General features: G+C 38.8%; 1 protein-coding gene across 3 annotated transcripts in view; it reads right to left on the bottom strand.

Annotated features, from left to right (window-relative positions):
- LOC129733885 (tachykinin-like peptides receptor 86C) overlaps window positions 1–14,103 on the bottom strand; it is a 230,652-nt gene that overhangs the window by 56,037 nt on the left and 160,512 nt on the right. For all 3 annotated transcript variants that reach the window (XM_055695465.1, XM_055695466.1, XM_055695464.1), the window contains exon 8: window positions 11,372–11,522. In XM_055695465.1, coding sequence (XP_055551440.1) covers window positions 11,372–11,522 — 151 coding nt within the window. The remainder of the gene's footprint in view (window positions 1–11,371; window positions 11,523–14,103) is intronic.

Here is a 14,103-nt window from a genome sequence, read left to right as displayed (position 1 = left end):
TTTCTATTTTGGCCTATTCTGGCCTTTAGAAGGAGTTTTCAGCTATTCTGAGCTTAATTTGGGATCATTTTCTATTTTGGCCTTTTCTGGCCTTTAGAAGGGGTTTTCAGCTATTCTGAGCTCAACTTGGGATCATTTTCTATTTTGGCCTTTTCTGGCCTTTAGAACGGGTTTTCAGCGATTCTGAGCTCAATTTGGGATCATTTTCTACTTTGGATCTTTCTGGCCTTTAGAAGGGGTTTCCAGCTATTCTGAGTTCAATTTGGGATCATTTTCTATTTTGGTCTTTTCTGGCCTTTAGAAGGGGGTTTCAGCTATTCTGAGCTCAATTTGAGATCATTTTCTATTTTGGCCTTTTCTGGCCTTTAGAAGGGGTTTTCAGCGATTCTGAGCTCAATTTGGGATCATTTTCTACTTTGGATCTTTCTGGCCTTTAGAAGGGGTTTCCAGCTATTCTGAGTTCAATTTGGGATCATTTTCTATTTTGGTCTTTTCTGGCCTATAGAAGGGGGTTTCAGCTATTCTGACCTTAATTTGAGATCATTTTCTATTTTGGCCCTTTCTGGCCTTTAGAAGGGGTTTTCAGCTATTCTGAGCTCAATCATCATTTCCTATTTTGGCCTTTTCTGGCCTTTAGAAGGGGTTTTCAGCTATTCTGAGCTCAATTTGGGATCATTTTCTATTTTGGCCTATTCTGGCCTTTAGAAGGAGTTTTCAGCTATTCTCAGCTTAATTTGGGATCATTTTCTATTTTGGCCTTTCCTGGCCTTCAGAAGAGGTTTCCTGCTATTCTGAGCTCAATTTGGGATCATTTTCTATTTTGGCCTTTTCTGGCCTTTAGAAGGGGTTTTCAGCTATTCTGAGCTCAATTTGAGAGCATATTCTATTTTGGCCTTTTCTGGCTCTTAGAAGCGGTTTTCAGGTATTCTGAGCTCAATCATCATTTTCTATTTTGGCATTTTCTGGCCTTTAGAAGGGGTTTTCAGCTATTCTGAGCTCAATTTGGGTTCATTTTCTATTTTGGCCTTTTCTGGCCTTCAGAAGAGGTTTTCAGCTATTCTGAGCTCAATTGGGGATCATTTTCTATTTTGGCCTTTTCTGGCCTTTAGAAGGGGTTCAAAGCGATTCTGAGCTCAATTTGGGATCATTTTCTATTTTGATCTTTTCTGGCCTTTAGAAGGGGGTTTCAGCTATTCTGAGCTTAATTTGAGATCAATTTCTATTTTGGCCCTTTCTGGCCTTTAGAAGGGGTTTTCAGCTATTCTGAGCTCAACTTGGGATCATTTTCTATTTTGGTCTTTTCTGGCCTTCAGAAGAGGTTTTCAGCTATTCTGAGCTCAATTTGGGATCATTTTCTATTTTGGCCTATTCTGGCCTTTAGAAGGAGTTTTCAGCTATTCTGAGCTCAATTTGGGATCATTTTCTATTTTGGCCTTTTCTGGCCTTAAGAAGGGGGTTTCAGCTATTCTGAGCTTAATTTGAGATCATTTTCTATTTTGGCCCTTTCTGGCCTTTAGAAGGGGTTTTCAGCTATTCTGAGCTCAATTTGGGATCATTTTCTATTTTGGCCTTTTCTGGCCTTTAGAACGGGTTTTCAGCGATTCTGAGCTCAATTTGGGATCATTTTCTACTTTGGATCTTTCTGGCCTTTAGAAGGGGTTTCCAGCTATTCTGAGTTCAATTTGGGATCATTTTCTATTTTGGTCTTTTCTGGCCTTTAGAAGGGGGTTTCAGCTATTCTGAGCTTAATTTGAGATCATTTTCTATTTTGGCCCTTTCTGGCCTTTAGAAGGGGTTTTCAGCGATTCTGAGCTCAATTTGGGATCATTTTCTATTTTGGTCTTTTCTGGCCTTTAGAAGGAGTTTTCAGCTGTTCTGAGCTCAATTTAGGATCGCTTTCTATTTTGGCCTCTTCTGGCTTTTAGAAAGGGTTTTCAGCTATTCTGAGCTCAACTTGGGATCATTTTCTATTTCGGCCTTTTCTGGCCTTCAGAAGAGGTTTTCAGCTATTCTGAGCTCAATTTGGGATCATTTTCTATTTTGGCCTATTCTGGCCTTTAGAAGGAGTTTTCAGCTGTTCTGAGCTCAATTTAGGATCGCTTTCTATTTTGGCCTCTTCTGGCCTTTAGAAGGGGTTTTCAGCTATTCTGAGCTCAATTGGGGATCATTTTCTATTTTGGCCATTTCTGGCCTTTAGAAGGGGTTTTCAGCTATTCTGAGCTCAATTTGGGGTCATTTTCTATTTTGGCCTTTCCTGGCCTTCAGAAGAGGTTTTCAGCTATTCTGAGCTCAATTTGGGATCATTTTCTATTTTGGCCTATTCTGGCCTTTAGAAGAGGTTTTCAGGTATTCTGAGCTCAATTTGGGATCGCTTTCTTTTGGCCTCTTCTGGCCTTTAGAAGGGGTTTTCGGCTATTCTGAGCTCAATTTGGTAGCATTTTCTATTTTGGCCTTTTCTGGCCTTTAGAAGGGGTTTTCAGCTATTCTGAGCTCAATTTGGGATCATTTTCTATTTTGGCCTTTTCTGGCCTTCAGAAGGGGTTTTCAGCTATTCTGAGCTCAACTTGGGATCATGTTCTATTTTGGCCTTTTCTGGCCTTCAGAAGAGGTTTTCAGCTATTCTGAGCTCAATTTGGGATCATTTTCTATTTTGGCCTATTCTTGCCTTTAGAAGGAGTTTTCAGCTATTCTGAGCTCAATTTGGGATCATTTTCTATTTTGGCCTTTTCTGGCCTTTAGAAGGGGTTTTCAGATATTCTGAGCTCAATTTGGGATAATTTTCTATTTTGGCCTTTTCTATCCTTTAGAAGGGGGTTTTAGCTATTCTGAGTTCAATTTGGGATAATTTTCTATTTTGGCCTTTTCTATCCTTTAAAAGGGGTTTTCAGCGATTCTGAGCTCAATTTGGGATCATTTTATATTTTGGCCTTTTCTGGCCTTTAGAAGGGGTTTCCAGCTATTCTGAGTTCAATTTGGGATCATTTTCTATTTTGGTCTTTTCTGGCCTTTTGAAGGGGGTTTCAGCTATTCGGAGCTTAATTTGAGATCATTTTCTATTTTGGCCTTTTCTGGCCTTTAGAAGGGGTTTTCAGCGATTCTGAGCTCAACTTGGGATCATATTCTATATTGGCCTTTTCTGGCCTTTAGAAGGGGTTCAAAGCGATTCTGAGCTCAATTTGGGATCATTTTATATTTTGGCCTTTTCTGGACTTTAGAAGGGGTTTTAGGCGATTCTAAGCTCAATTCGGGATCATGTTCTATTTTGGCCTTTTCTGGCCTTTAGAAGGGGTTTAAAGCGATTCTGAGCTCAATTTGGGATCATTTTCTATTTTGGCCTTTTCTGGCCCTTAGAAGGGGTTTTAAGCGATTCTGAGCTCAATTTGGGATAATTTTCTATTTTGGCCTTTTCTATCCTTTAGAAGGGGTTTTTAGCTATTCTGAGCTCAATTTGGGATAATTTTCTATTTTGGCCTTTTCTATGCTTTAGAAGGGGTTTTCTGCTATTCTGAGCTCAATTTGGGATCGCTTTCTATTTTGGCCTCTTCTGGCCTTTAGAAGGGGTTTTCAGCTATTCTGAGCTCAATTGGGGATCATTTTCTATTTTGACCATTTCTGGCCTTTAGAAGGGGTTTTCAGCTATTCTGAGCTTAACTTGGGATCATGTTCTATTTTGGCCTTTTCTGGCCTTCAGAAGAGGTTTCAGGTATTCTGAGCTCAATTTGGGATCATTTTCTATTTTGGCCTTTTCTGGCCTTTAGAACGGGTTTTCAGCGATTCTGAGCTCAATTTGGGATCATTTTCTACTTTGGATCTTTCTGGCCTTTAGAAGGGGTTTCCAGCTATTCTGAGTTCAATTTGGGATCATTTTCTATTTTGGTCTTTTCTGGCCTTTTGAAGGGGGTTTCAGCTATTCTGAGCTTAATTTGAGATCATTTTCTATTTTGGCCTTTCCTGGCCTTTAGAAGGGGTTTTCAGCGATTCTGAGCTCAACTTGGGATCATTTTCTATATTGGCCTTTTCTGGCCTTTAGAAGGGGTTCAAAGCGATTCTGAGCTCAATTTGGGATCATTTTATATTTTGGCCTTTTCTGGACTTTAGAAGGGGTTTTAGGCGATTCTAAGCTCAATTCGGGATCATGTTCTATTTTGGCCTTTTCTGGCCTTTAGAAGGGGTTTAAAGCGATTCTGAGCTCAATTTGGGATCATTTTCTATTTTGGCCTTTTCTGGCCCTTAGAAGGGGTTTTAAGCGATTCTGAGCTCAATTTGGGATAATTTTCTATTTTGGCCTTTTCTATCCTTTAGAAGGGGTTTTTAGCTATTCTGAGCTCAATTTGGGATAATTTTCTATTTTGGCCTTTTCTATCCTTTAGAAGGGGTTTTCTGCTATTCTGAGCTCAATTTGGGATCGCTTTCTATTTTGGCCTCTTCTGGCCTTTAGAAGGGGTTTTCAGCTATTCTGAGCTCAATTGGGGATCATTTTCTATTTTGGCCATTTCTGGCCTTTAGAAGGGGTTTTCATCTATTCTGAGCTTAACTTGGGATCATGTTCTATTTTGGCCTTTTCTGGCCTTCAGAAGAGGTTTCAGGTATTCTGAGCTCAATTTGGGTTCATTTTCTATTTTGGCCTTTTCTGGCCTTTAGAAGGGGTTTTCAGCGATTCTGAGCTCAATTTGGGATCATTTTCTACTTTGGATCTTTCTGGCCTTTAGAAGGGGTTTTCAGCTATTCTGAGTTCAATTTGGGATCATTTTCTATTTTAGTCTTTTCTGGCCTTTTGAAGGGGGTTTCAGCTATTCGGAGCTTAATTTGAGATCATTTTCTATTTTGGCCTTTTCTGGCCTTTAGAAGGGGTTTTCAGCGATTCTGAGCTCAACTTGGGATCATTTTCTATATTGGCCTTTTCTGGCCTTTAGAAGGGGTTCAAAGCGATTCTGAGCTCAATTTGGGATCATTTTATATTTTGGCCTTTTCTGGACTTTAGAAGGGGTTTTAGGCGATTCTAAGCTCAATTCGGGATCATGTTCTATTTTGGCCTTTTCTGGCCTTCAGAAGAGGTTTTCAGCTATTCTGAGCTCAATTGGGGATCATTTTCTATTTTGGCCTATTCTGGCCTTTAGAAGGGGTTTTCAGCGATTCTGAGCTCAATTTGGGATCATTTTCTATTTTGGCCTTTTCTGGCCTTCAGAAGAGGTTTTCAGCTATTCTGAGCTCAATTGGGGATCATTTTCTATTTTGGCCTATTCTGGCCTTTAGAAGGAGTTTTCAGCTATTCTGAGCTCAATTTGGGATCATTTTCTATTTTGGCCTTTTCTGGCCTTTAGAAGGGGTTTTAAGCGATTCTGAGCTCAATTTGGGATCATTTTCTATTTTGGCCTTTTCTGGACTTTAGAAGGGGTTTTAAGCGATTCTAAGCTCAATTCGGGATCATTTTCTATTTTGGCCTTTAGAAGGGGTTTTAAGCGATTCTGAGCTTAATTTGGGATCATTTTCTATTTTGGCCTTTTCTGGCCTTTAGAAGGGGTTTTAAGCGATTCTGAGCTCAATTTGGGATCATTTTCTATTTTGGCCTTTTCTGGCCTTTGGAAGGGGTTTTAAGCGATTCTGAGCTCAATTTGGGATCATTTTTTATTTTGGCCTTTTCTGGCCTTTAGAAGGGGTTTTAAGCGATTCTGAGCTCAATTTGGGATCATTTTCCATTTTGGCCTTTTCTGGACTTTAGAAGGGGTTTTAAGCGATTCTAAGCTCAATTCGGGATCATTTTCTATTTTGGCCTTTAGAAGGGGTTTTAAGCGATTCTGAGCTCAATTTGGGATCATTTTCTATTTTGGCCTTTTCTGGCCTTTAGAAGGGGTTTAAAGCGATTCTGAGCTCAATTTGGGATCATTTTATATTTTGGCCTTTTCTGGCCTTTAGAAGGGGTTTTAAGCGATTCTGAGCTCAATTTGGGATCATTTTATATTTTGGCCTTTTCTGGCCTTTAGAAGGGGTTTTAAGCGATTCTGAGCTCAATTTGGGATCATTTTCTATTTTGGCCTTTTCTGGACTTAAGAAGGGGTTTTCAGAGATTCTGAACTCAATTTGGGATCATTTTCTATTTTGGCCTTTTCTGGCCTTTAGAAGAGGTTTTAAGCGATTCTGAGCTCAATTAGGGATCATTTTCTATTTTGGCCTTTTCTGGACTATAAGAGGGGTTTTAAGCGATTCTAAGCTCAATTTGGGATCATTTTCTATTTTGGCCTTTTCTGGCCCTTAGAAGGGGTTTTAAGCGATTCTGAGCTCAATTTGGGATCATTTTCTATTTTGGCCTTTTCTGGCCTTTAGAAGGGGTTCTAAGCGATTCTGAGCTCAATTTGGGATCATTTTCTATTTTGGCCTTTTCTGGCCTTTAGAAGGGGTTTTAAGCGATTCTGAGCTCAATTTGGGATCATTTTCTATTTTGGCCTTTTCTGGCCTTTAGAAGGGGTTTTAAGCGATTCTGAGCTCAATTTGGGATCATTTTCTATTTTGGCCTTTTCTGGCCTTTAGAAGGGGTTCTAAGCGATTCTGAGCTCAATTTGGGATCATTTTCTATTTTGGCCTTTTCTGGCCTTTAAAAGGGGTTTTAAGCGATTCTGAGCTCAATTTGGGAACATTTTCTATTTTGGCCTTTTCTGGCCTTTAGAAGGGGTTTTAAGCGATTCTGAGCTCAATTTGGGATCATTTTCTATTTTGGCCTTTTCTGGACTTTAAGAGGGGTTTTAAGCGATTCTAAGCTCAATTTGGGATCATTTTATATTTTGGCCTTTTCTGGCCCTTAGAAGGGGTTTAAGCGATTCTGAGCTCAATTTGGGATCATTTTCTATTTTGGCCTTTTCTGGACTTTAGAAGGGGTTTTAAGCGATTCTGAGCTCAATTTGGGATCATTTTCTATTTTGGCCTTTTCTGGCCCTTAGAAGGGGTTTTAAGCGATTCTGAGCTCAATTTGGGATCATTTTTTATTTTGGCCTTTTCTGGACTTTAGAAGGGGTTTTAAGCGATTCTGAGCTCAATTTGGGATTATTTTATATTTTGGCCTTTTCTGGCCTTTAGAAGGGGTTCTAAGCGATTCTGAGCTCAATTTGGGATCATTTTCTATTTTGGCCTTTTCTGGCCTTTAGAAGGGGTTTTAAGCGATTTTGAGCTCAATTTGGGATCATTTTCTATTTTGGCCTTTTCTGGCCTTTAGAAGGGGTTTGAAGCGATTCTGAGCTCAATTTGGGATCATTTTCTATTTTGGCCTTTTCTGGACTTTAGAAGGGGTTTTAAGCGATTCTAAGCTCAATTTGGGATTATTTTCTATTTTGGTTTTTTCTGGCCCTTAGAAGGGGTTTTAAGCGATTCTGAGCTCAATTTGGGATCATTTTCTATTTCGGCCTTTTCTGGCCTTTAGAAGGGGTTTAAAGCGATACTGAGCTCAATTTGGGATCATTTTATATTTTGGCCTTTTCTGGCCTTTAGAAGGGGTTTTAAGCGATTCTGAGCTCAATTTGGGATCATTTTATATTTTGGCCTTTTCTGGACTTAAGAAGTGGTTTTCAGAGATTCTGAACTCAATTTGGGATAATTTTCTATTTTGGCCTTTTCTGGACTTTAGAAGGGGTTTTAAGCGATTCTGAGCACAATTTGGGATCATTTCTATTTTGGCCTTTTCTGGCCTTTAGAAGGGGTTTTAAGCGATTCTGAGCTCAATTTGGGATCATTTTCTATTTTGGCCTTTTCTGGACTTTAGAAGGGGTTTGAAGCGATTCTGAGCTCAATTTGGGATCATTTTCTATTTTGGCCTTTTCTGGCCCTTAGAAGGGGTTTTAAGCGATTCTGAGCTCAATTTGGGATCATTTTCTATTTTGGCCTTTTCTGGCCTTTAAAAGGGGTTTTAAGCGATTCTGAGCTCAATTTGGGATCATTTTCCATTTTGGCCTTTTCTGGCCCTTGGAAGGGGTTTTGAGCGATTCTGAGCTCAATTTGGGATCATTTTCTGTTTTGGCCTTTTCTGGACTTTAAGAGGGGTTTTAAGCGATTCTAAGCTCAATTCGAGATCATATTCTATTTTGGCCTTTTCTGGCCCTTAGAAGGGGTTTTAAGCGATTCTGAGCTCAATTTGGGATCATTTTTTATTTTGGCCTTTTCTGGCCTTTAAAAGGGGTTTTAAGCGATTCTGAGCTCAATTTGGGATCATTTTCCATTTTGGCCTTTTCTGGCCCTTAGAAGGGGTTTTGAGCGATTCTGAGCTCAATTTGGGATCATTTTCTATTTTGGCCTTTTCTGGACTTTAAGAGGGGTTTTAAGCGATTCTAAGCTCAATTCGAGATCATATTCTATTTTGGCCTTTTCTGGCCCTTAGAAGGGGTTTTAAGCGATTCTGAGCTCAATTTGGGATCATTTTCTATTTTGGCCTTTTCTGGACTTTAGAAGGGGTTTGAAGCGATTCTGAGCTCAATTTGGGATCATTTTCTATTTTGGCCTTTTCTGGCCTTTAAAAGGGGTTTTAAGCGATTCTGAGCTCAATTTGGGATCATTTTCCATTTTGGCCTTTTCTGGCCCTTAGAAGAGGCTTTCAGAGATTCTGAGCTCAATTTGGGATCATTTTCTATTTTGGCCTTTTCTGGACTTTAAGAGGGGTTTTAAGCGATTCTAAGCTCAATTCGAGATCATATTCTATTTTGGCCTTTTCTGGCCCTTAGAAGGGGTTTTACGCGATTCTGAGCTCAATTCGGGATCATTTTCTATTTTGGCCTTTTCTGGACTTTAGAAGGGGTTCTAAGCGATTCTGAGCTCAATTTGGGATCATTTTCTATTTTGGCCTTTTCTGGCCTTTAAAAGGGGTTTTAAGCGATTCTGAGCTCAATTTGGGATCATTTTCTATGTTGGCCTTTTCTGGCCCTTAGAAGAGGCTTTCAGAGATTCTGAGCTCAATTTGGGATCATTTTCTATTTTGGCGTGTTCTGGCCTTTAGAAGGGGTTTTCAGCGATTTTCATGCTCAGGATGCAACACAAACCAGCGAGTTGTAATGTCACGTTCTTGAGGTACTATTTCATTCGTTAAACCTCCCAAAATTCAATTGAATTCGAAAACAATTCCCAACTAGCGACGATCAGCTTCACGCGCAAACTGAAACAAACGATACGTAAATCTAAATTAATTCCTCTGTGTGATTGATTCAAATTATTACCGCACGATATAAATTAAACCGATTAAACACCATCTGCCACCCGTCCCGTGCTTCATCACGATACGTAATAATTTCATCACTTTGGATTTGCCACGTGCTGCTTGATTTGTTACCGATCCTGCGGTATACTTAAACTCGTATAGCTTCATTCAGGCTCCACGAGCAGGCACTGTTTATTCATGACATCGAAAAAAATATAACAAACAGCCCACCCGAAATGAGAACCGAATGTTACCCTAAGAAGATGAAACAAAAACACCGCTACTAGTCAAAACACGATGATAAATGAAAATTATTCCGAATTAGGACAAACATGCCAACAAACAAACTGATAGCTCATAATATCAAACTAAGCCTAATCGTTGAAAACCGTTCCCGAAAATTATATTTAAATTACACACAATCCTATTGCAATGAATAAATTCAAGATTCCCGAAACGGCACTTTTTCAAAGATATCCTATTCCCGTTTTTTTCAATGGATAAATTACTGCTTTACCCGCTCTGAAGTCGCTGATGTAATGATAAGCCAGGAAAGTAGATCAAAGAAGAAATATACGACCTATAATTTCCCATCATCATCGATAGATCGGTGATGAAGCAGTTCGTGTTACTTGAGAAACTTTTTACGTAACGATTCTGTTTATCTGCAGTCACGGTGCATGACATTGTAAATATTCAAGGCCAATTCAAGCCATAAAATTAGCTTGTTTAATGTTTTTTTTTTTTTTTAAGAAGTGGGTAGAGGAAAATGATTTAAAAATAAAACCTTTTGATCGTTTTAGCAGATATTATTGCTCTTCATGATGATTCCCAAAAAATACAACGCTATTTTATATTATTATATATTTTAACATTTCACAGCCAGGAGGGGTGTGAATCGAACCGTTCAACATATTGCGAAGCCCGCTTTTATTTAACGAAATCGTGACCAAAAAACACCGACTGTCGAAAGGTTACGACTCGCATGCTTCCAGCAAGCATTGTGAATGGAATACTCAAAGACCAATTGCGGCAAAAATACACCACGAAATTATAACCATTAACCATCAGGATCCTGGCACATGCACGCGTGGTGGTTTATCCCGGACGGCCCTCCCCCACGAATGGCAACCGAAGTTTATTGATTGCTGTTTTAATGCTTTAACGTGTTTAAACATAGGCAGATACAGGTGCGACTGCGTTGCGAAAATTCTAGGAAATTGTAAAATTTCTGCAACGCTTCAGTAAGCCGCAATCATTTTTTTTTTTAGGTTTCTCTATTAACCTGAGTCTGCATTTATCGGATGGGACACCGTTCTATATCAAAATACCCCCCTCAAGAGGTGGTCGGAGATTACCAGCAGAAGTAGCAGTTCCGGGTACAACGAAATTGAACCCGACGAGTTTGCTTGAACAATCCCAAAGGACCTTCGATGTAAATTTTCCGTGTAAGTTGCGTGTCTGGATCGATTGTGGAATAATTCAACTGAGTCTCGCATTCAATTGCTATTAATTATCTTGTTTCGACGTTCCAAATTATTTTTCGAGAAACGATTGCTTTCACCGTAAAATAAATAACTCTAGCCGGTAATTCTTCTCCGAAGCTCTTCGGTGCTTCAATAAGTATGCCAGAAAACTTTCCGTGGTATTCTCGAGTGGTTCCGTTTCCATATCGGACAGCTACTTCGAGTGGATTTCCCTCTCAACGGAAACCGAAGACCACCCTGCACAACTTTGATGAAACAGAACAAATCGTCTGGCTCACTTGCAGAAACAGTAGTACGAGTGGACACTTGACAGAAACATGTAGGTACTGATGCTTGGATCATAGCAACCAATATCCCAGTGAATCAAACTTTCCTCCCAAACGGTTCAACGGCTTTCCGAGTTAAAATTGATGATACAGAATTTAAATTCTTTCGCGTGGCTTCATCGTGTTTGCACTGACTCCCACCGTTACCGTCAGTGCAAACACAGTTTTTTATTTATGTGCTACACTGTAGAGGGAAAAGTAAATGTTGAAATGCATTTTTTGGAAAACAAAAATAAAATAATATAAATAAACAACTGCTTCAGAGTAAAAAAAGCATTCCGCGAATAACCGTAATTTATGACTTGCAGAAAGTTGGCTTCCATGTTTTTGCATTGCTGGCGCATGTTTTTATTACATACCTATATAGAAAAAAGTATGTTGCTGCATACCTTCTTCTTTGATTTCATCGATTCCAGCTGGCGGTCGGTGTGTTCTCCGATCGATCGGCTGCCCCAGAGCTCTCGACCCATAAGCGAATAGCACACGATCATGATTAGCATCGGAATGCCGTAGGTGAGCACCAGAAACACTAGATTGTAGCTAAAACGAAAAACAGAAAGGAGAGAAAAAATTAAGGATTCACCGCAAACCTATTACATACAAACTGTATCCGGTGAAACTACTCTGCGGTTTTTGATCACCATGACTACATGCGAAAGCTTGCCAGTCTTCGAGCGGTAAAGGGACACACATTCGACAAATTCTTCACCTTCATTAACTAGTCCAGGGAAAACAGAGAAAAATAACCGCAATTCAGGTATTTTTGGCTCCCTGTATAGATATGGCCATTCATTATATTTCGACTCGACTTGTGAGTGCCGAGTAAAAATAACGTTCTACTGTATCGTGAAAGGTTTCGATGTGCCTGACTCTATTATGAGGGTACATCAAAGGCTATCCCGATTGAATGGGAATAAACAAAAAAGCTCTCCGGAAGTGGCAAGGGAGCACAGCTCCGGACAATCCCAAGAATAGTTACTTTGTTTGTACATACGGTTCCTTTTTCTTCTGTAGGCCATATCAAAAGTAAAGAGTAAGCTACGATTCGACGAAGAGTTGGCAGCCCTTGCACGCTGACCACATTTTATTTTTTGTGCGGCAGTTTTTTTACTGATAACGGGGTTAAAATGGCATTAAAAATACTACAAATTGTGTTAATTTATAAAGTAGTGTTACGGGATAACTGTGAAGTGAAAACAATAGAAACACATGTAACTGAGAAATGAGGTGAAAATATTCGACTCTAGTTCAAGTGCACGACTGCCAAATATCCTTGTGTGTGTTAATAAAAAAGTGTCGCAAAATCGCAAGTATACAAACGGGAGGCATCAACATGGTGTGTGTATTGTCGTATTCCAGTGTTTTCGATTGTCAGACGAACAAATGAAATAAGTACATACACATATAATGTAATCTGTAAATAGCGGTAGTTACTATAGCGGAGAAATTTGACCTATGCATACAAAAAAATGTTACTGATAGGTGTTTATTTGCGTGAAAAGGGAAAACGGTTATTTTCGTTTCGCCTGAAGCAGAGCGCTCTTCCCAGATTCTCCATATATGGTCTTTCCCCATTTATTTCTTTTGAGTATGCTTCGTTTTGGCTATGCTTGCTGTTTTGTTGTATGAGTGCATTCAGCAAATGCAAACAAACTACGCGAGGATTTTTATTCCAATTGGACTTTTATTGATAAAGTGTTGCGTAAATTTCTAGTTTGAAACGAACCAATTTATGTCAGTTTGGGAAATATCGATGAAGTAATACTATTTCATAGGTATAACTGCATGCCTTATTTAATTATTTATTTCTTTTCACTACTGTCAGATGCATAGAAATTTTAATTTTGAACTAATCAATCTTGCTGTGCCTTTTTATTGATTTCTCTAGCTTTTAATAAAGTTGTGGTTGCGCATAGACGGGTCTGTTAAAAACAATGTGCGTTTTAATCCTGCGTAGAATGAGAGGCGTGTTTATTATTTTTTATTTATGGATTTTTATTTGTGGAAGTGAATAGAGTAAACTTTATGATTGAACCATATTAATGGCCGAAAGGGCGGAGGAACTAGTAGGTCGTTGATGAGCAACAAACTTTTCGAATTCGTTTGTTAACGAATCATGAATTCAGATATTCTATGTCTATTATTATTGCGGCAGGAACAAAACTCATACTTATTTGATGTTTAATATTTAAAAATCGATTAAACCCAATTTTTACATAATAAATTCCACGGTTTATTAGTTAAGTTCTCACGCTGTACTTTTATGATGTTTCTAGCTTTTGGACAAATATTGATGTATGACTTTATTTTTGAAAAGTTTTGGCGAAACCTTGTAAGTCGGCGTAACAAGAGCTCGAAACAAGCATATTCGAATATACATCAGTCTAATACGCATATATGCGTTTACTTTTAATTGTAAGGTTTTGGATGCATGGAACATTGCTATTTTCTGTATTCAATAAGGCAGGCAATTTTGGACCATTGCATATCTGCATTTTTAAATTATGAAGGCTTTGGATGCATGAAACTTTGGCAATTTTTCTATTTAATAGGTAATTTTTGCATCGATAATTCATAATAATTACGAAAAGGCTCAAATAGGCTAAGCAATATTCGGGTTCGATACGACACAGACCGCGCTAATCAACGGTATACATTTGTTTAAAAACAACAAATCAATAATGGCCAGTTTATCAACGCTCGAACATCTATGGATATTCATACCGATTTGAACTATGTGATGCTACATTTAAGTTTTAACTTAGTTCATTAGTAACGTTCTGTTTTAGGATCCATTTATTTTACTATGTGGTCGCGCGGTGTTGTGACTCGACGTTCGGGTGTATTTCGAGGCGAGCGATTACTGGGATTTGTGTATTTTGTGATCTTATTTTTTTCTAATCGATTCATGGCTTTAATAACAAGTGTGAATAAACGAAATGAAGGAATCATTTATTTAGATAGACTAAATGAAGACTGCATGCCCGCGGATTTCGTGTGTAATGCTTCGGTGTGGACGCGTCTTCGGCTTGAGCAAGTTTAAATTCATAGGTTTTAGGTATAGAGTATATATATAGGATAGATTTCGCGTCTTGGTACCCAGATATTAACCCGTGTCTCT

This window comes from Wyeomyia smithii, chromosome 1 (genome assembly GCF_029784165.1).
Source record: "Wyeomyia smithii strain HCP4-BCI-WySm-NY-G18 chromosome 1, ASM2978416v1, whole genome shotgun sequence".
Classification (NCBI taxonomy): Eukaryota; Metazoa; Arthropoda; class Insecta; order Diptera; family Culicidae; genus Wyeomyia; species Wyeomyia smithii.
The sequence above is the reverse complement of the archived record's forward strand: the minus strand, read 5'-3'. Positions and strand labels throughout refer to the sequence as shown.